The sequence below is a fragment of the Nyctibius grandis genome, chromosome 25, assembly GCF_013368605.1.
Source record: "Nyctibius grandis isolate bNycGra1 chromosome 25, bNycGra1.pri, whole genome shotgun sequence".
Classification (NCBI taxonomy): Eukaryota; Metazoa; Chordata; class Aves; order Nyctibiiformes; family Nyctibiidae; genus Nyctibius; species Nyctibius grandis.
The window spans coordinates 6,250,873-6,271,844 of NC_090682.1; the positions used below are offsets into that span (position 1 = coordinate 6,250,873).

The following is a 20,972-nucleotide window of genomic DNA, read 5'->3' on the forward strand; positions in this document are numbered from 1 at the left end:
TGGTGCTTTGTTTTCACTTTACGACCACAAAAAATTTACCATTGCTTTGTGTAATCAACATAAGCAGCATATCAACAAATAAGCAAGTAGCAACCTTACAGGAGAATCGCAAGGAAAAGGCTCAGCAGAACTATATAATTTTGCATTGTAGAATGACATGAAAGGGCTCAAATCTATCTCTATATTGGATTGTCCTGGGTCTGGGATATGGAAGCTTTCAGGCTTCCACAAGCTTGGAGGGCTCAGGGATAAGGCTTCTGTGAGACACTTGGCACAGTGTCTCATACTCACCATGGGCCATGCTGAGGCTTTCAAAGGCACAGCACTACAGGAGTAGTGCAAAGTGTTTGAGCTGGTTGTAGAAGAGAGGTGTGTGAAGTTCGAGTGGTTGAGCTGCACAGTAGAGCTAGAAAATCTCTGAAAATTCAGCCAGTCCGGCTTAGCCCGCTTTTAAGAAGCTTTGACAGGCATTAGAAAATCAGTTGCATGGGCATGTGAAGGATGAATGTCTGCATCTTGGATATGCCCTACTTGCTCTAACAGTACTTCCTGACCTGCAGACACAACCACTGGGCCTAAAAAGGGAGTTGGACTCTCTGGGAAAGAACTCAGCCATGTCCTGTAACAAAGTCCCCACATCAGCATCAGCCCATACCTGGTCAATCCCTTTGTTAAAAGTCTGGAAGATGAGTTAATGATATGAAATGGTAGCAATAGGTACTAATCCCTAGGGAAAAGGAATTAGGGAATATTTATATGGGCTGGTCCAAGCATTACACAACTCACTTTTTGGCATCACAGCAGAGCTGGACAGACTGAATCTGAGGACACCTGTTCCGATCAGCACTGTGGTTGCTGTGGAATGCACACAGTCACTGGTGCAGAAGATTCTGTTCAGGAGCTGCCAGGACACTTTCGAATGTTTTTCATCTGTCCTTCCCAGGACTGCTTTGAAAGTGTGGAGCCACTCCTCCAGCCAAGTGACAGGAACAGCTATGGAAACGTGCACAATCTGATCTCATTTGGTCCAGTTTTGAGAATGAAGAACAGGTTTCTATATAAACCTGTGGAAGGTGGGTCTCCTGTTTTTTCTTCTCTCTCTCTGCCTCTCTCTTGCAGAAGCTTCTGTGCGACTTTTCCTGCTGTAAGAAAAACAGTACACTTTTAACAACTTCCCTGACAGCCATCTGGTATGACTAGATTATATCCCAACAACTTGTCTTTGATTTGGCCTTCCTAAATCCCAAACATGATGGTTAATCAGTATCAGATCCGATAGACTTTCAGACAGGAGACACAGCCAAATGCATCCTCTCCAGGAACAGAAGCTTTAGAAGAGGGAGAGGGGAGAAAAATAAGGCACAATGTCCTCTAGCCAAGAAGAATTTTCCTGCATGTTGCAGTATTTTGGTGAAACGTGTTGACTGAGGGTGAGGAATACCATTAAAATAATTGAGAGACATCCACTAACTTCTTCCTTCAGCTGTCTGGGTTTTAGGTGAGAGGAGATGGAAGGAATCAGGGTATAGGGACTTCCTTTTAAATATTTTTTCTGTTAGCTTTGCAGCTTTTAGCATGAAAGAGCAACGCAGTTGTTTTTTGTACTGAGCTTAGGGAAGAGTCCCCATGTTTAGAGGTAGTTTTCTGGTACAGCAAGGAAACACCATCCATAGGTAACGGGACAAAAATCTAACTTAGGAACGTTAGGTGCAGAATGAGGTTGGTCATGAGTCAGGAGCGTTTTCTTCTTTCTTTCTGTTCATAGGTGAGATACAGCAGCTGTTTAATGTTAATTAGATGTTGCCCAGCTATTAGAAAGGAGTGACACTGAACCTTGCACATCGTGAGCATGAGAGACTTCTTAAATCCACTGGCACCATCCCTGAGAGTCACTTAACTTCTTGTGTCTTTACTTGTTTATGCAAAGAATACTTACTGCTGGGATCGTATGGCAAAGAAGGTAGTGTGTTTGAAAAGGTGCTACCCATTCAGACTACTCTATGGAAAGAAACTTAGCCATACCTGCTTGGCGTGCTATGAAGATGAATGGGAGTTTGACCTTCGCTTTCTTCTCCTAATGCTGTTCACTGCTTGATTACTTCTTTCTTTATTTCCAGGTCCTGATTCTGCCATGCTGGTTCCCATTCTGCTGGGATCCCTTACCGGCTTTGCTGTCTTGGGCAGTGCTTTCATAAGCCTTTGGCTGCATCACAGACAGAAAACAAAAAACATATGTAATCCACCACTTGTAGAAATTCATGGCCTGTGAACTACAAGCAGCTGACTGGTCCTGCAGGTCCCACGCCACTGCTACAATGATCAGAAAAGCAAATGATTTTGCTTTGCACGCTGTATCGCTTTCATAGAGCTTCTGCTGACCCAGGGAGCAAGATACCCAATCTCTGCTTTAAGCACGTCTCTCCTTCCTTTCTTTCCTTCTGCAGGAGCGAGTCCACAAACTGCAGAGTAGAGAAAGAATTGTAGTAGTGGTGCAGCTGTAAAGGAGAGCAGAGCAAGCACCAGCGCACTGTCTGTTCACAGCAATGGGAAAGCAGACAGGAAATCAGGGTGCAGAACACAACATAGCAGCGAGAGGAATGCAACGTAAAAAGCCGTACTGCTTTTGCACTAAATGCACCTGAAACACAGTCACATTTGAAGTAGAGCAGCTTCTTAGAAACACAAATACAAGCGCTTTGTGGTTTTGAAGGAGTCTGGTGTGGTGCCCAGGTACAGCCACGGGCAGAGTGGGGTGCCGCATCCTGGACACCACAGCTGACACGATGGGGGCCACAGCTGGGTGGGAGGGGGGGGTCAGCAGCTGCCTTGCAGCGAGGCATCAGCAATCACCTTGGCAATGAGAGCTGGCAACTATCTTTGGGGGCAGGTCAGGAACCATCTCCAAGGGGATCGGCAACAGCCTTTTGGGGGACAGTAATCAAGCATCTCAGGGAAGGGGTGTTTAGCATTCATCTTGCAATGGGGGAGTGACACAAGCATCTCAGGGTGAGGGGTTCAGAGTCATCAGGGCGGGGGTGGTCAGCAACCACCCCAGAGGCTGGTCACCAGCAGCATTTTGCCCTCTTTTTGTTCGGTGAGTAAACGAGACAGAGTGCTATGCTGACTGCTGTGATATGGCTTTCTACCACTTTGCAAATGTTTTATTGGCACTATAAAGCTTTTGAGCGTTCTAGCAGAATTTTACTTACTGTCTGGCTTTCCTTCCAGCTCTGCAGCAGGTAGGGTGTCAATGTACAGGCTACAGGTAGCTGCCATGTGGCTTTTCAAGAGTTTTTTCTCTCTATCCACCTTCCTGTGTTCATGATGTCAGCTTTTGGGTTCCTGACGGGGAACAATTTGATGAAGTTGCTTTTCACACCGTTGCTAGGCAGGTGTCAGGTGAAACGGCCGTATCCATCCAGTTAATCGACAGTTTCCAGCAGCCAGAGACCGGACGGAAGAGCCTCTGCTACAGGCTGACGTTTCAGTCCTGTGACAAGGCGCTGAGCCGCCAGGAGGTGGCAGAGATGCAGCTGCTCTTTCGGGAGGAAATAAACCAGCGCCTGCGTGTAACTGCGGTAGAGCGTTGTGTGATGTTTCCAGGTGCTCGGGCAGCGTCTGCGCTTGTTGCCCATCTGGAAAATGTGGCTCACACCTTGTGGGACCTGACCGCGTGTGTTATTGCTGCGCCTCTTCCACAGCGCCTCTTCCAGAGCGGGTCCGACGCCGGCGGGAGGCGCCGGAGCTCGGCCGCGGGCCGGCGCCGCGCACGCGGGCCCCGCTGGGGGGGGCACCGAGGCGCGGGGGCTGCGGCGGGCGCGTGCCTGCCCCCCCCTCCCTCGGGCGTCGCGCGGGCGTCTCGCGGGGGCGGTGGGAAGAGCCGTCACGTGGGCGTCGCGCGAGGGCGGCGGGAAGAGCCGTCGCGAGGACGCAAAAGCGCGGGCGCAAAAGCGCGGGCGGGGTTGGGCGGGAAGAGCCGTCGCGTGAGGGAGTCGTCAAGGGGCGCGCGCGTGAGGGGCCGCCTGAGGGGAAGGGGAGCGGGACCCGCCTGGGGAAGGGGCGGGCGGGCGGGCGGGGGGGGGTCGGCGCCGCCTGGGAAGGGTCCGCAATCGCCTCGGGGCGGGCGGGGGTCGGCCATCGCCTTGGTGGGGAGGGTGTGCGATCGTCTCGGGGCGGGCGGGCACCGGCGCCGCAGGGGAAGGGTCCGCAATCGCCTCGGGGCGGGCGGGCGGGGGTCGACCATCGCCTTCGGGGGGGCTGCGAGCGCCGTGCGGAGGGCTGGGGCTCAAGCGCCGTCCCGGGGAGGCGCGGTCAGCCATCGCCTCAGGGTCTGCGGAGGGAGCGACCGGGAGCCGGGAGCGACCAAGAGCCCGGAGCAGCAGAGCGCCCTTCGGAGTCGTCCCTGCAGGGAGCACCGGAGCCCCAATTCCGTGAGAAAACCCGATGGGCGCGGTTTTTTCCGAGGGGTGGGTGGGTGGGTAGGGAGCAGGGGGTAGGGGCGGGAGGACGGGCGGGGTCGGGTAGTGCTGTGGACAGCTCCGTCCTGGGTCGGTGGTTCTGTGGAGAGCTCCGCCCGGGGCTCGGCGTCCCTCTCGGGTCCTGCCCGCGTCCTCGTGCCTTTGCAGCAGCCGGAGGAGCAGACAGAGGAGGCATCCGTCGTGTGAGAGGAGCAGAGGAAGCCCAGGAGACTGAAGCCGATGAAAGAGAAAGGCACTCTGGGCAAAGGGACCTCCCTGTCACCGGGGCTGTGGTAACACAAGGGTGCTGCCGGCACCTTTGGGGTGCCCTGGCTGGCTTTGAGCTGGGCGACCTCCCTGTAACCAGGGCTTTGGTCTTTGCTTTTGTTGGCCTTTTGCCATGCTGCCCCATGGTTAGGCTGTCCGGAGAGAGTGGCAGCCCCGTAAGGACGGTGAGAGCCACCGTCTCCACACCCGGGGGGGGCGGGAATGGAGCTCCTGAAGACACGGAGCTGTTGTGCCGCAGCCAGGAGGGCCGGCCCGTAACTTGGGCGCAGGTCGGAGCCTCGGGCTCCATGGGGCTTGTTGAGCGTGCTGAGCTGAGGGGGGCGGCCCTGTAAGCGGGGCTGTGCGTGTCCCCCGTGCTCGGTGGCAGGTGCTGGGAGGAACCCCCTGTAATCAGGTGGGTGTCCCTGGCCCCGGCCTTTCAGAGGCGTGGGGCCAGGATGTGTGGGGCTGGGCGTGCCCTGCCCTAATCCTCTTTCTTTCTGCTGTCGGCCCTGGGAGCAGCTTGGGGGGAGCCGGGAGGCTGGGGTGAACGGGCCCCTTCCGGGTATTGCATTATTTCAGCGGGGCCTGGGTCCTACTTGGGCAGCCCTGACATTGGAACGCCCTGTTTTGCCTTACTCCGGACTGCTGGGTACCATGGCGATGATACCACCGGAGAAAGGTGGGTCTGACGTAGCTGAGCTGGGGGGGGTGGGGGGTAGGAGGGGAGGAACGATGGCGGGGGGTCGGGGAATGCTGTGGGGACCTCCCTGTGGGGGTTGGCGTCTCTCACTCCTCTGGGCGGGGGAGCTGGTGTTTGACTGCGCCCTCCTTCCTCCGAAGCTCTGGGAGAAGAAACACAAGGCATCGTGTGGAACTGTGAGGTGGGAGTGGGCGAGAGGAGGAGTGGAGGGCTGAAGAGAAGGTGCTCTGGGCGAAGGGACGTCCTTGTCCCTGAGGCTGTGGTCACACAAAAGCATTGCCAGCACCTTGGCTGCCCTGGCTGGCTTTGCGCTGGGCGACCTCCCTGTAGCCAGGGTTTGGTCTTTGCTTTTGCTGTCGGCGGCCTTTTGCCGTCTTGCTCCTTTGGCTGCCCGGAGAGTGGGGCGACCCTGTAAGGAGGGTGAGCGCCGCCGTCTCCGCACCCGAGGGGGGAAACGGAGCTCACTGGACCCCGAGCCCCCCCTGTAAGCAGGGGAGGGCCGTTTCCCCGGCCCCCTCCTCCGGCCCCGGCGGCTTTCTGCCTGCTGGCGGCCTGGCCAGCGTGACCCCCCGCAGTCGGGGCGCGTCACGGCATTTGCCCCTCGGTCCCCCGTGAAGCCCCTTGGCGTGTTGAGAGGCCCCTGTGGTGTCCACGCAGCCCCGGGGGCGGGTCTGAGGCTCTGCTCTCCTGCTCGGCGGTAGGGATGGCTCCCCAGACGGTGGCTGTGCGGAGCTCGCTCCCTCTTCTGGGAAGTTCTCCTTGTCCCTGTATGTGTGTGTGTGTGTCTGCATCCATGTGAGCGAGTGAATGAGCTGCTTGTTTAGGCCAGTGTTAATATTGCTGCAGCGTACTTAGCCTAAACTTCCCAGGAGGGAAAGAGGGGCTCTGCACAGCAACAGGGGGGTCCCCTCGGAGGCCGCGAGCGGAGGGGGAGCCCGGGCTTTGCCCCTCCTTTCCCAGGACGGAGCGAAGCCGCTTAGTCGGAGCGTGGGCAACGCGACCCGCCTGTAGCCAGGGCCTGGGTCTCTGCCTGCGTGGCTGCCCGTCCCGCTGGCGCCCTGCCAGCGTGTGTCACGAGCCGTGGAGCCCTCTGTCCCCAGGAGCAGCCCCAGGTCCCTGTAAGCAGGGCTGGGGAGGCTGCTCTAGCCAGCCCCCAGGAACGAGCCCTCCCTGGCCCTTTAGAAGGGCGCAGGTTGAGGAAGTGCTGTTTTGGCGCCGCTTTTGGCCGGGGCGACCTCCCCGCGGTTGGGGTCGAGGTCGCTCCCTGGGCTCCTGAAGACGTGGTGGTGGTGGTGGCGGTGTGCTGCAGCCAGGAGGGCCGGCCCGTAAGTGGGGCGCAGGCCGGAGCCTCGGGCTCCGTGGGGCTGGTTGGGAGGGCCGAGGCGAGGCGGAGCGCCCCGTAAGCGGGGCTGTGCGCGTCCCCCGCGCTCGGCGGGAGGTGCTTGGAGGGGACCCCCTGTAATCAGGCGGGTCGCTCTGGCCCCGGCCTTTCAGAGGCGTTGGGGCCAGGGTGTGGGGGGCCGGGCGGGTGCCCCCCCTGTGCTCGGGGCTGGGGCCGCGGCCCCCCCGGCCTTTGGCCGTGAAGCTCCACCGCCTGGCTGTCGAGTCTCGTTCCTGTTGCTGCGGGGGAAGGCCGAGCTCTGTGGCTTCCTGGGTGTCGACCCGCCTGTAACGAGGGTCCGGGTCTGGGAGCCTTTTGCTCCGCTGGCAGCCTGTGTGGGGCGACCGGCCCCGTTAGCGGGGCGCGGGTCAGGGTGCCCCTGAAGCGGAGAGAGGGAGCCTCCGCGGGCCTTTGGGACCAGGGCTGCCCTGTAAGTCAGGGCCCGGGCAGTGCCCTGGAGTCCCGGGCACCTCCTGTACTCAGGCGGGTGTCCCTGGCCCAGCCTTTCAGGCACAAAAATTTGGGAGTTGTGTCTTAATGCAGAATTGGAATGGCTTCTAAAAATCTAGGGAACGGCTCTGAGCCAAGTACCTCCCCAGAGTCACAAAAACCATCCCAAAAGCACCAAGGATGGTCTTGTTTGACTGGAGCCCTGGTGACAGGGAACTCCCTTTGCTCACGGTGCCTCTTTCCTCCTCTTCAGCTCGCCGCTCCTCCTCTCGTTTGCTCTTGCCTCGCTGTTCCATACATGTTTGGATGCCTCTTATTTATTTCTTTCTTCTTCTGGAGCTGCTATTGGCGGGGGGAGGGGGGTGCGGTCCCGCGCCCCCGTTTGGAGAACGGGGGGGTGCCCCCCCCGGAGGGACCTCCCTGCGGTGCTTCCTGATCCTCTTTTTGATCCTGGGCCGTCCTTCCCCTCTCCGCTCCCTGCACCCCCGGGCTCAGCTGCCTCAGGCTCGCTTTTCTCGTCCTGTGGTGCGCGGCAGCCTGGGGTCTTTAAGGGCAGTAAAAGGGACTCCCGGTGGCAGGGTTGCCCAGGCAGGGCCTGGGCCCTGCTTTCAGGCACAGCCCCGATGCCCGGAACGGGCCCCTTCCCCTCAGCCTACTGCCTTTGCTGGGCTTCTCTTTCTCTTACGCTGCTGCTGGGGTTGGGAGCAGAGGGCGAGGGGAGCAGGGCACGGCGGGGCAGGGCAGGGCAGGGCAGGGCAGGGCAGGGCAGGCAGGGCAGCAGATTTAGGGTGGCAAGCACCACTTGCAGGCCCCAGACACCATCCACTTTCCAACCAGCTGTTCCGTGTTGAAGTGGCAGCTTCTCCCAGGTAATGAGGAACCCCCCTCAGGAAGTTCTTCTGCCCAAGCCCCCAAAACCTCCCAGGAAAAGCCCTGGCCAAAGTCACCAGCCACCGCTGCCGATTCACCTGCCTACAGGGCAGCAGGTGCCCAGCACTGTAGACAGTGCTTAGCTGGCAGCTTGTGTGGGGTGACCGCCCCGTTAGCGGGGTGCAGGTCAGGGTGCCCCTGAAGCGGAGAGAAGGAGCCTCCGCGGGCCTTTGGGACCAGGGCTGCCCTGTAAGTCAGGGCCCGGCCAGTCCCGGGCGCTTTGCAGTCCAGGCGGCGGCTCGAGCCCCCTGTAAGCAGGGGCGCAGCCTCTTTGGCCGCCGCTTCGCATGCCCACATGCATTTGCCCAGGGTGCCCGCCTCCGAGCCCGGCTCCGGCACCAGACGGCAGCAGTAGCGCCCGGGGGAGCACCGGAGCACCAATTCGGTGAGAAAAGTCGATTAGCGAGGTTTTTTCCGGGGGAGGGGGGGGGGGGTAGGGGGGGTAGGTGTGGGAGGACGGCGGGCGGGTGGGCAGTGCCGTGGAGAGCTCCCTTCGGGGGCCGGCCCGGCGTCCCTCTGTCCTCCCTCCGGGGGAGCGGGGGCTTCTCGGCCCGGACCGCGTCCTCCTGCCTTTGCAGCGGCTGGCGGAGAAGAAAGAAGAGGCATCCATCGTGCGAGGAAGGAACTGCGAGGCAAGAGCAGCGGGGTGAAGAAGAGAGAAGAGAAAGGCGCTCCTGGGAAGGGCATCCCCCGTCTTCGGGGCTGCAGTCACCTAAAACATCCCTGGCATTGCACGTGCTGGGGGATGAGTGCGCGAGAGCAGCGATTTTGAGGTGGTTTCCCCTGTTCTGAACGCTGCTTTTTCAGCACCTGCACGGGGGAGGCAGCGGGTGGACCTGAGCCTCTGGGAGAACATGTTCCTGCTCTGTGCTGAAGCAGCTCCTGCCCTTTCCCAGCTGTTCAGTGCCAGGGGTGCCCAATAAAATGCTTTCTCCATCTGTGTGTGCCCCCTTCAGCTACTTTCCTGCCCAACTGTGCTGTAATTTGTGCCAGCAAAATTGCCCCGCACATACGATTTTAGCCTTGGGCAACTATTGGAATTTTTGCTGCGCGTGTTGGTCCTGGCTGGTTGCAAAGGGACTCTCAGGGAGGGCAGGTGTTAAGGTGTTCTTCAGAGTGGACTGGGGTAAAATTGCTCCCAGGTTTGGGGCAAAAGCAGGAAAGGGTCATTTCAAGAAATGTAAGTTGCTGTTGTCAATAAAGGTGCAAATGATCAGCGTGACTGCCTCCGTTCTTGACCTTTTATTGTAATGCCATTAAAGCTGGGACAGACCCTGGGACGTGCCTGAGCTACTTGCCAAGAAATGCAGCACACCTGTAAGCTCTGTGGAGGAAGTGAAGTGGCAGCAGCTGCCACTCTACAACCATGGAGTGTTTTCCTCCACTCTCTCACCTTCTCCTGAACTTTCTGTAATAAAACTTGAGCATTTCAGTGAGGGTTTGTCCTGCCTGTGCCTGAACATGAGGGAATGGAGCCCCATCGTGCTTGTCCTCGGCTCTGAAGGTGTGTTAGCAGGAGAAGGCCGGCAAGCAGGAGGAGGTGGGCATGGTGGTACCTGGGCCAGAAGCATCACACTCAGTGGGGAGCCCTTAGGGAGTGGCAGGGAATCCACCACAATCACGTCACACTCCAATGCTTTTTTTCCCTAAAAGACTGCAGAGCCTGCCTGGCTTTTTTCCCTTTTCTTTCTTTCCCCAAGGCCTTGCAGCTGTGAGTGATGGGCTGTTGCCAGAGCACCTTGTGGCAAACGCAACAGAGACATAGCTTGCACTTCCACCTGGACCAGTCTTCCTCTAAGGATTTCTTCAGATGTGCTATGTAGCTAGAAATCCCAGGACAAGACTTGATGACTATTACCCCTCAGAAATACTAATTATTATTTGTATTGCAGTAGTGCCAAGGAAGCCAGCACCAGGTTGTACACTGACTTACCTACAGAAAGAGTCCCTGGCTACGTTGTTAAAGACATATATGCACAAGACCCAGACGAGTGTCACTAAACCCTTTTTACAGCTGGGGAGTCAAGGCATAAAGCAACTAAAAGCTTTTTTGCTCTCCCTAGTGCTCCCATGGCTAAACTGCTCAGACCAGCTCTTCAGTACTCTCGTGTTTCTTTCTTCGAATGCCCCTTGCAGGCATTCGCTGGCATACTTCATTCCTGTGGTAGCCACTCCGGCTCGCCACGCTTGGTGTATTTCTTTTGAAGTATTGTCTCTTGTTCGCCCCATGCTAGTTCTGGGGTCTTCTCTGTTCTTTGTCTTTTGGAGAGTTTTCCGGTTTTCACCCACCTCGCATACGCAATGCTGCGCAGGAGCCTTGTGGATTTCTGTCTGCGTAAGGCCTTCCTCCCCTTTAGCCATCAGCCTGCCTCACTTCCACCCCATGTACACTGCTGCCTCAGGTGAGGAATCCCATCTTCAGCGCGGTGCAGTTGCTAAAGGAGTGCTGCATCGCACCGTTTTTCATCTCGTTTTCTTTCAGCATTTGCCCACCCAGTGCTCGATACGAGACAGGAAGGCAGCCGTATGGGAATGCAGACATATACCCAGCCTGGCCAGGCTCTGCGCGGTAGCCTGGCGTGAGTGCCTGGAATTAAGTAATGCAGCTCCTCTGCATAGGAAATAAGAGTGACACTTGGGATCCACCTCTTGGCAGTAGGTAACATGGCTCATCTCGGGCAACTCCCTACGTCCCTATGCAAGTCAGAAGTAGGAAGAGCTCTTTTATTCTTCTCTGATAGCGCCTGAGCAGGAGGCAGACAGCCAGGCTGCCTTTTCTGTCATGGCTTTGGAGGAAGACCGGCAACTGGGCAGCTTAACTGTCTTTAATAAGGAGGATTTTGAAGAAGACTGGATTAAAGTGGCCAGCGGAGGCTTTGGGCATGTGTACCAAGTCAAGCACAAGAAGTGGAGAACAGCTTATGCAGTGAAATGCTCTCCGTACCTGCTGCAGGACTCCAGCATGGAGAGGTAACTGTGTTGTCTCTTCTCGCTCAGCTGTTCCAACTGTCAATTAGAGCCATCTGTGGTGATTTGGTGCTAAATCTCTGAAGGAAACGTCCACATGGCTGCTTCTCCCTGGGAAGGCAAGTTTTTGGATCCCAAAGGGAGTGGAAAAAACCCTGGTGATCTGGAGTTCTGCCTCTCTTTCTTCCCTGTGTGTGCATGTGAAGTGGGACAGGAGCACTTACTCAGAACAATTAGTGTTGAAATCTGGAGGCTGAAGTAGGCATCTTAAATTTAACACGGCCACGTGGATAAAAGCAGCCTGATTAGCTGTTTGCAGCTTTCACCGGACATCGGGACTAATGGGCATCTATTAAACTAAATTAGTCGTTAAAGCTGAGGGACAGCAAATTTGCAGCTGTTTTTGCTGGGCTCACGAAGCTCTCTGCTCCCTCACTTGCCTCACCCTCCAGACGTGCTCTTTGCTCTGGCTGGTGCACCTGCACCTTCAGTTTCCTTTTTGCTCTGTCTCTCACCTGCAGAGACTCTTCTGCTGACTGCCTTGGCTCTGGAGATAGAACAAAGCCAGGTAATCGCAACCACTGCCGATACCACGTACAGTATAGGCAGTCCTGGTGAAAACACAGCTGAGTCAACGAAGTCATGTGTGCTAAAATTTTATTCTGTTCCAGTTGGAAGGATCCTGCCTGGTTAAAAAGCACATGCTCATATGACTTTTCTTGTCGTGTTACTGACAACTATTGAGGTGGTTCAGTTTGAGCAGGGGCTGTCCTCTTTAGTTTGCACTGCTTATGCTCTTCAGATGTTACGTTTGCATTTCATTCTCTTTTGGGAAAAAGAAAGTGTCAAGTTAATCCATTTTACTTCTTTGCATATCAGTTCTAGTAAATTTAATCATATGGCTTTCATGGATTATCTGGGCTCCTAGTGTACACTCCAGAAGAATGGTTGAATGTGAACAAAAATGTCCATTGATTTAAAAAAAAAAAAACCACAACAACTATGTCTGCAATGACCAGGATTTGAAAAAATAAATCTGAAAATCTGAGTTTGGGAAAAATATCTAACAGTACATGTGTCTTTAATAGTTACTGTACTGGTCTCCTAGGGACTAAAGTTATACTATTTTGTCATTAAAACAACTTTGCACTCCAATGTAGTGTTATAAAAGGCCTTCCTACCCCTTACAGAGATCCAAACAGCCTTGAGGCTGCTCTGCCTTACATTATACTTTTCAGTAACCCCTGTGAGTTCTGGATTACAAGGCAAGACCCTGCTGTCCTGCACTATGGCTGCAACAAGAATCCTTCCCTTCCGTGGGGTTGTAAGAAGGGGCAGCATTGCTCCTGTAGCCCTGTGCACCCAGGGGGGATTGTTCAAGGGCTGTTTCTGCTTGCTTTGTGTGGTTTCCACGTTTGGGAGAGGCAGACCTTCAGTGTGCAGTTTGTCTAGCGCACATATACCCACAGAGAGCAGCTCTGAGTGCATGGCACATGAATCTGTCATGAGCCTTCTCATGTGTATTATCAAATGGTTCTGGTTTCTCTGTCAGCACTAAGTACAAGCCCCAAATGCAAAACTGAAAGCTTCCAGGCCACTGAGGGGTTTGAAAAAAGCACAGCAGCACGGTTGTCTGGTAAGGGAGGCAACGGGGGCAAAAGTTCCAGAGGAGCTTTTAAAAGTCCTTATCGCTCCTGTCTGTGGGCTTGTAAAACCAACATGTGTCCTCAGTAGCTATGAGTGAAGGCAATGGTGTGGTGACTTCCAGCTGCTCACATTCCTGATGCATAACCAACTGCTTCACACAGTTCCTTCAAAATGATGGGGCAAATTGGCAGCAAGTTTATTGTCAGGACAAAACAGAAGCTGGATTTTGTGGTATGATGGAAGACAGCCCTGTGAGCACAGGAAAGCAGGGAGGGCAGGTGCTCGGTGAATACCACTGAATCCACTAATCACCTGAGAGAAGGAAAGGGAGGGGCTGGAAGATGGCTCTCAGCTCAACTTCTGTCAGCTGTGAAGGCTCATAGCTCACAGGTCTGCTGAGGCTGAGGAGAGAAACAAAATCACAGGGAACCCGCAGATAAAGAGAACACAGCCACAGATGCAGTCACTATTTCCCAGAGGGCTGAAACACTCATATTGGGAGTCACTTTGGGGCTCTTGCTTTTCTCCCTTACAAGCCCCATGTCTTGGGGCTCCCTCTGCTTGTCCAAAATCCACCTCCTTGCAGTACCTTCTCATGTGTCTGGGCTAATGGTGCTAATGCCTCCTCCTGGGCTAACCTCCCTCTGTCACTCCCCACAATGCTGGCCTGCCTCAGCATCCAGCCTAACCTTCAGTGCAGGTCAGCTCTCACCAGCCCCTGGGGTGCCCGGGGAGGGAGGTAGACAGGGGCTGTGCCCAGTGATTCTGTCCCAGGAAGGGAACCAGACATCTCAGAAGTCACTTCTTTCTCCACGCCCATCATTTTCCTGGGAGGGGGAAGAATCAATCTGCAGCCCTCTGTGCTGCAGGGTGCTGCTGTCTTCCTGTGTTACGCCTTTCTTCCACAGTGGGAAAGACAATACCTGAGATTCCCCAATACAGAAGTAAGTTTTACTGTGGGGAGCCTGCTAGAGGAAGTCTGGCAGAAAGATTTGCTTAGCTGAACTGTCTTTAGAGCGATTAGTGGCCTGGCATAATGTTGTTGCAAGCTCAGATTCATTCCCAGGGTGTGCTTTTTAAATGCAGTTTTGGCACTTTGCTGCTTGGCTGCTGTCAGCGTGCTCTGGGCACCCCAACTCGTTCAGCAGGTTGGGAAATGTAAAGATTTAGTGAAACAGGTCTGCCAAAACTGGCAACAATGGACAGACACGTCTAGACTCCCTTTGGGACCAGATTCAGCATGCTCACAGACAGAAAGCTGCAGGTAGAGGCGTAGGTATAGGTATGGCCACAGCACGTCCTCTGGCCCTGCAAGTCTCCATATGCTCCAGCTCCGTAGGTCAGTGTGTCACTGGACCCTGGCTGCCTGCACGCAGTGTGCAGGCTCTCTCTGAGGCTACCCTGCTGACACGTGGTATATGACAGTCACGGTTCAGCATGCTGTGTCTGCTCCCGACATCGTGCTTTCAGGGAAGCATCACTTGGGAATTTCACCACAGGGTGAAAACAAGCACAGGGACAAGGCTTTCTGTGACCACTGAAGGTCCTCTAAGAGCTGGACTAAGATGAAAGTTTTGATCTCTTTCTTTAGAAGCCTAGTGGTCAAATTTGCCCAAGAAATCTTTGGCTCATTTTGAAAAGTCCTAACACCTTGTATGTTTCATTTTAGTCTGCAAAAGATCATGATTTGGTTGCATTATCAAGGGGAAAATTGGAATTAATCTATTTGGGGTAGGCAGGGCTGCTTGGCAAGGCTGGGTATCACTAAGCTGCTATACAGTAATTTAGCCTGTAAATCGACTGATACCATTTCTTGGTTCCTTTTTTTTTTTTCCTCGTTTTTATTTTTCCAGGACCAGTATGAACTGTCTAATGGAAGAGGCAACCAAGATGGAGAAAATCAAATTCCAGCACATCGTCACTATCTATGGGGTCTGCAACAGCCCTTTGGGGATAGTGATGGAATATATGGCGAGAGGGTCCTTGGAGAAAATTCTTCCCACTCACAAAATGTCATGGCAGCTCAAGTTCCGGGTTATCCATGAGATGGGCTTGGCTATGAATTTCCTGCATAGCATGACACCTCCTTTGCTGCACTTAGATCTAAAACCAGGGAACGTTCTCCTAGATGGGAATATGCATGTCAAGGTATGACCTTACTGCTGTGTTTGTAGGGACAGGTTATTTCTCAAATAAGAGAAAGGTTATTTTTTCCAAATGGGTCCAGAATCCTAAGTAGTTAGGATCTACAGACACACTCAATGGAAGATTGACCAGTGGGACCCATAAGAAGCAGCTGGTAAACAAATGACATGGTATTCTCAAGATCACACAGGCAATCTGTGCCAGAACTGGGAACTTAAGGCTCCAACTTAGGAGGAAATACTGATCTGCTGTACTCAGTGAAAAGCACTAACTACGATTTTACCAGGGTTTTACCAAGTTTCAGCTGCTAGGCACCTCCTTATATCCCTGATCGTGAAAGATGGAGGTATCTCCCAGCTAATATAAGGAGGGGTGAGGTTGTGAGCCTCAGCGGGGAGGCTCTCATTTTTTCTACTTGCAGATCTCAGACTTTGGGCTGTCAAAATGGATGGAGCAGTCTAGCCGAATGCAATACATTGAAAGCTCTGCTTTGAGAGGCACTTTGAGCTACATCCCCCCAGAAATGTTTCTCCAGAACAGCAAGCCCCCAGGAATTAAATATGATGTGTACAGGTAAGGGCTGCCTTTCTGTTCAGAGGTCACACAGCATTGCCACCAAGCTCTTTTACACAGAGCAGAAGGGACTGGCACATTGCCTCGTTTTGCTTATATTCTGGCTCTCTGCCTTGCATAATGTCCTTGGTGGGGAACACACTGGGAGTGACGCGTGGTACTTCAACCTGAGTGGTGGAGAATGAGGGGGAGTGGGATTATCTGCGAATAATTATCTATCTCTTACCAGTTATCATAGGAAAGGAGTAAGATTAGAACACAGAACAGACAGAATCTGCTCTTTCATAGTGGTCGCTGCTTAGATTTATTTTAATTTTAAAACAACGGTAGTATTGCTTGTCTGTTTCAGTATTCAGCTTCGTTTTGGTCAGTAACAGGCAGGGAAAAGATTTCAACTTTATTTTTTTCCTTTTGGCCAAAATGCTTTGCAGCCCACTTACACAAGGTACATATATACATTCTGGAAATTCGTCTGCTCCTTAGCTGCTACGCTACACGATAACCCAAGACAAGAAGGATTTGCATGGTCACGTGAACTTGCAGTAGTCAAGGGCTCTAAAAGCCAATGTGATTAAAGTGAAAAAAAAAGGCACTGAGAGCTTGACTTTCACAGGAAATGCTCTAAGTCACTCATTCACTACACCAACCCTGTGGCTGAGGCATCAGAGATGTATGTGATGATTCATAAGATCTTGTCCTTTTGGTGTGGGGGGTGAAATACTTCCACCCTGAAGAAGTTGTTTCCTAATTTTCCCATTTCTCAAGAAGATGAAAGCAATAAGTGAATTTTATGTTTGTGTGCATATGGGAGTGATTGCTCACGATCTCTCATTGCCTGCAGCTTCGGAATTGTCGTTTGGGAGGTACTTATGCAGAAGAAACCTTATGCAGGTAAATATGAACACTTCTTACATGCTTTGCACTTATTAAATGTTTATTACAGCCATCTTCACAGAGAAAAAGCCCGGTGCATGTTGCTCTTTTTCAGGAGCCAACATGATGGCCTTTATAGTCAAGGTTGCAGCAGGAAAGAGGCCCTGCCTAGACCCCATCAGTGATGACTGGCCAGGGGAATGTCAGCAGATGGTTGACTTGATGAAGAGGTGCTGGGACCAAGACCCTAAGCAAAGGCCAACCTTCACAGGTGTGGTAGCTCAGTGTGATATGGATGAGCCAAGGGTCAGCTGCAGGGATTAACAAGTGGGGTATAAGCTTGCCTATAACCCTTTGCCAGTTAACTCGCCTGTTGCCTTGGAAATGCTTGGTACCCATTTGCTGTCAACACATCCTCTTTCGCCCCCTTTCCTTCCTCCCCGTGTGAAGGATACGTGGAAGACTTCCCCAGCCTGGGGTACTGACTGGGTTCTGCACATGCGGGTAGTCTGCACAGCTAACAGTCTTTTTGCTCTGGTAGATATCCCTGTAGAAACAGACATGCTGCTGTCACTGATACAAAGCCTTGTAGTAGATCCAGAGAATGAACGCCTTGTTAGGAAGATGTCCCACAAGCCTGCCATCTCTGGGAACCAGCAGGTGAGGAAGCCTTCCCAGTACCACTCAGGAAATTCCACTGAGTCCTTTCCCTGTTCTTACTGGTTCTTGAGAATGCATTTCCTCAGAAGAAGCACAAGCAAACACACAGTCATGGGGGTTCTGCTCATGGCACTGGCATGTGTAGTCAGGTGACCATTTTCCAGCTCCATGGAACTGAGGACATTCCAGTTTAAACAGCTCTCGTAGAACCAAAAAAAAAAAAATCCCTGTGTTTCTCTGACTAAGAAAAAAAGTCAGGTTTCAGGATAGTCACAATTTTAGCCCAGCTACTGGAGTGTAATTGTGCCTTGAAGTCAGCTTCATACAGGCAGAAGCAGCAGTTGAGAACTATTGCTATTTTGAGGTTTTGCCTAGTCGTGCTGTCAGCAAGAAACAAGATGCCCGAGCATAGAGGACTGAGGAGGTGGGGGTGTTTGGGTTCCCTGTACAACAAAGAAAATGTCTAGCTGGGATGCTGCCATGGGCATGTGCTGCAATAAGAAAGTACAATATATGTATGTTTGGGAGCAAATGAGTAAGAGGAGGAAAATCTCGTTCATATCCAGAGATTGTTTTCAGGCTCCTGCCTTCCCTTTAGTGTCATGATTTGTTCTGCTGAGTTTTGGATGCAATAAGAGAATTGGATAAAAACCACTCGAGTGGTAATACAAAATTCTAGAGCAGTAGCAAAGAGCTCTGTGCAAACATTGTAGAATGCAAATAAGCAACTTTGTCTTATGGCTTTTTTCTTTTCCCCTTCCTGAAAATGAGAGTGACAAAGAAGAGTTCGCCTTCCCCCGAGACACCAGAAGTGGTGGTAAGTAGGGCTCTTCCTTTATAATTAAAAAATAAAGAAGGGGAAACCTATGAAAAAATAGCCTATTTCCTCGCTCTCCAGTGATAAGGATGTGGCTCAATAAAGTTTTCCACATGGGTGACTTTTTCAGCTAAGGAAAATGAACTATATAGGAAATAGCAGATATAGTTCCCATGAGGGAGAGGCCAAATGTCTCACTGCTTTCTAAGAGACTGCATGTAGTGGTCTTGCCTCATTTTATATTCCCCATCTCTAAAATGCCTTTCATTTCATTTCATACTGTGAAGATTCACATGCTCTCCCTTCCATCTTGAGCACACCAAGCTATTTCACTTGGTCTTACTCTCTTTCTCCTGTTTTGTTTCCTCTGCCTTTAGAAACTGATAATCAGGAGGATCGTATCCCACCTTCTTACAGTGAAGTTGAAAGTCCAGAGGACATCCTGTCTGAGGAAGTCTGTAGAGTCCATGAAAATGGCCTCACATTGCTTCACCTCATGGTGATCCAGGGAAATGTGGAAAAGGTGAAGTTTCTCCTGAGCTGTAAAGCCAATGTGAACAGCCAGGTAGTCTGTGGCTACACCCCACTCATTATGGCTGTTCAAAAGAGGTCACCAGAGATCTGCTCGGTTCTGATAGAGCATGATGCGGACATCAATATGCCTGACGAAGACGGTTGGACACCTCTTCACTTCGCTGCCCAGAATGGGGATGACAGAATTGTACGCCTCTTGCTGGACCACCAGGCACAGGTAAATGCTCAAGAGCGTGACGGGTGGACCCCTCTGCACTTGGCATCCCAGAACAACTTTGAGAATGTGGCCCGAGTACTGCTATCTCGCCAGGCTGACTCCAACACCCAGGAGGTTGATGGGAAAACTGCCCTCCATGTGGCAGCTTGCTTTGGACATGTCAGCTTGGTGAAACTGCTTGCCAGTCAAGGAGCGGACCTGGAGAAAAAGCAGAACAACCTTAGAACCCCACTTCATGTTGCTGTGGAGAGGGGGAAGTTCAGGGTAGTCCATTATTTGCTGAAGAACGGCACCTCTGTCAACAGCCTGGATCAAAATCATTACAGTGCCCTGCACCTGGCGGTGGTGAGGGGGAAGTATCTCATCTGTGAGAAACTCATCAAATACGGAGCCAATGTGGAGCTGAGAACGGACAAAGGCTGGACTCCCCTGCACCTGGCTTCTTTCAAAGGACACATTGAAATCATCCACCTGCTAAAAGATAGCCACGCCAAACTGAATGCCAAAGGAAGCATGGATTGGACACCACTTCACTTGGCTGCTCGCTACAGCGATGAGCCCGTAGTCTGCGAGCTATTGAGATGTGGGGCAGATCCCAACATCGCTGAGAAGTCAGAATGGGCCCCCCTCCATTTTGCAGTCCAGCGGGGCTCCTTTTTGACTGTCATCAGTCTTCTGGAGTGCAAGGCAGATGTCAATGCTAAGAACAAAGTGGGCTGGACACCCTTGCACCTTGCTGTCCTCAAGGGCAATATGGCCATTATAAAGACCTTGATTAAGGCTGGAGCTCTGCTTGATGTGGAAGATATCACTGGCTGTACAGCCCTCCAGTTGGCAATTAGACATCAGAGAGAAAACATCATTACGCTGCTTCAAGGCAAGGATTCGTTGGTGAATAAATCGGGGAATAGGACTCTGGTGAATGATGCTAAGATTTCAAGACCCAAATTTGTTCCAGGAAGGACAGATCTGTAGATCCATCAAGTCTGGCGTTTATGACTTGAGTTTTCCAATATGAGGTGCTATGCCTTAAACCACTACATCCCGTCACCTGGTGATTACAGGAATTTTTTTTTTAAGGGAAGTTCCTAAGCATGAACACTAAAAGAGTAAAAGAAAATGGAGCTGCAGAAGGAAGCCGACAAGTTATTTTCCAGAGTCTGGCCAGCTTGTAGAACATTTTGGCTTGGTGATGCTGGCTTTGAGCAATGCTTTCCTGTTTTAATACTTATTGTGCAGGGATGGAAATGGATATATGTACTCCCTTTTCATATGGCAATGCTGAAACTGTGCACAGCAACCCATATATACACGTCTTCCACAGATTTTATTGCTTTTATTCCATGTTTTCCTACAGAGCAGATTGGTGTAAAATGGCTTTGGCACAGGTGGGAATCGAATCATGAGATTCTCACCTGCTGCTGGAAATAGACACTAAGCATATGGTACAGCAATGTGTCAGATTTTGTGACATCTCATTTTTGTAACAAGAATAAAATAAAACAAGGAAGGAAGAAAAATCACTAGTAGAAAGTATTTAAATGGATGCAACACAGAGAAAACAAATTCCAGAATAATTCCACTCCGTCCCTTCAGAAAAAAAGAGCCAAGGGCTTTTTTCCTAAGCATTGAAAATACTTATTGACCACCTCCCCACTTCAGACTTTAAACACTGAGGCTGTCATTAGAAAGATGGCTTTAAGGACAAGCCAAAAAGTGGGTGTCGTTCCGAATCCTGTTCCCTACCATGAGGGCTACCAATAACCTCTAGTCTTAATTACAAAATGCTGCTGTGGGAGTTTCATAGACTGGTTGAAAGAGTTCCTACTCAGAAAAGCAGTATCTAATTTGGGTTACCCCTATTTCTCATAACCTTCTTTTGTTTTAAGAGCACTGAGCAGCTGGGAAAGGTAGCAGGTACTTACCCTGTGGAAATGGACAGGCGGGGCTTATAACAGTCAGCTGTAGGTAATAGCTTAAAAGGCTGGTCTCTAAGAGCCTTTGTGTAGTCTCTGAGGGGATGGGATCTTCTGGAAAGAGGTGCTTAACATGTTGAATTCAATTGCCTCCATTCAATCTTTTCTGCTGAAAATATGCTTCTGGGTATGAGCAGAACAGGCTTTATGACAAATGCATCCTATTTTTATGTCTGGTCCTATTTGTGGGGGTTGTTTTTAGAGGTGAAGAATCGGGGAAATTGCTCAACAGCAAGTTAGGTAGCAGTGTAGGTCACTCAAAATGCTGCTGGAGAGCAAAGGAGACTTTCTAGCCCCAAAGAAGTTGTTATCACTTACTAGTTGATACACAAGAGAACTGACTATTTTCAGCTCAAGGTTTAAGTCATGTCTCTG

At 51.9% G+C, this 20,972-nt stretch overlaps 1 protein-coding gene across 1 annotated transcript; it reads left to right on the top strand.

Moving 5' to 3' along the window:
• Positions 1-10,970: 10,970 nt before the first annotated feature.
• On the top strand, positions 10,971-19,596 carry ANKK1 (ankyrin repeat and kinase domain containing 1). The gene is made up of 8 exons (XM_068418406.1): positions 10,971-11,158; positions 14,656-14,950; positions 15,369-15,520; positions 16,362-16,411; positions 16,509-16,664; positions 16,935-17,053; positions 17,825-17,870; positions 18,248-19,596. Exons 1-8 carry the CDS (start codon positions 10,971-10,973, stop codon positions 19,594-19,596), a joined length of 2,355 nt encoding a protein of 784 aa, XP_068274507.1.
• Positions 19,597-20,972: the final 1,376 nt, after the last annotated feature.

Bases quoted from the DNA above. Each gene is read 5' to 3' on its own strand.
- ANKK1 (XM_068418406.1), top strand. From the start codon at position 10,971: ATGGCTTTGGAGGAAGACCGGCAACTGGGCAGCTTAACTGTCTTTAAT. The intron at 11,159-14,655 runs GTAACTGTGTTG...TTATTTTTCCAG, and splicing joins CAGGACTCCAGCATGGAGAG to GACCAGTATGAACTGTCTAA. The intron at 16,665-16,934 runs GTGTGGTAGCTC...TTGCTCTGGTAG, and splicing joins GCAAAGGCCAACCTTCACAG to ATATCCCTGTAGAAACAGAC.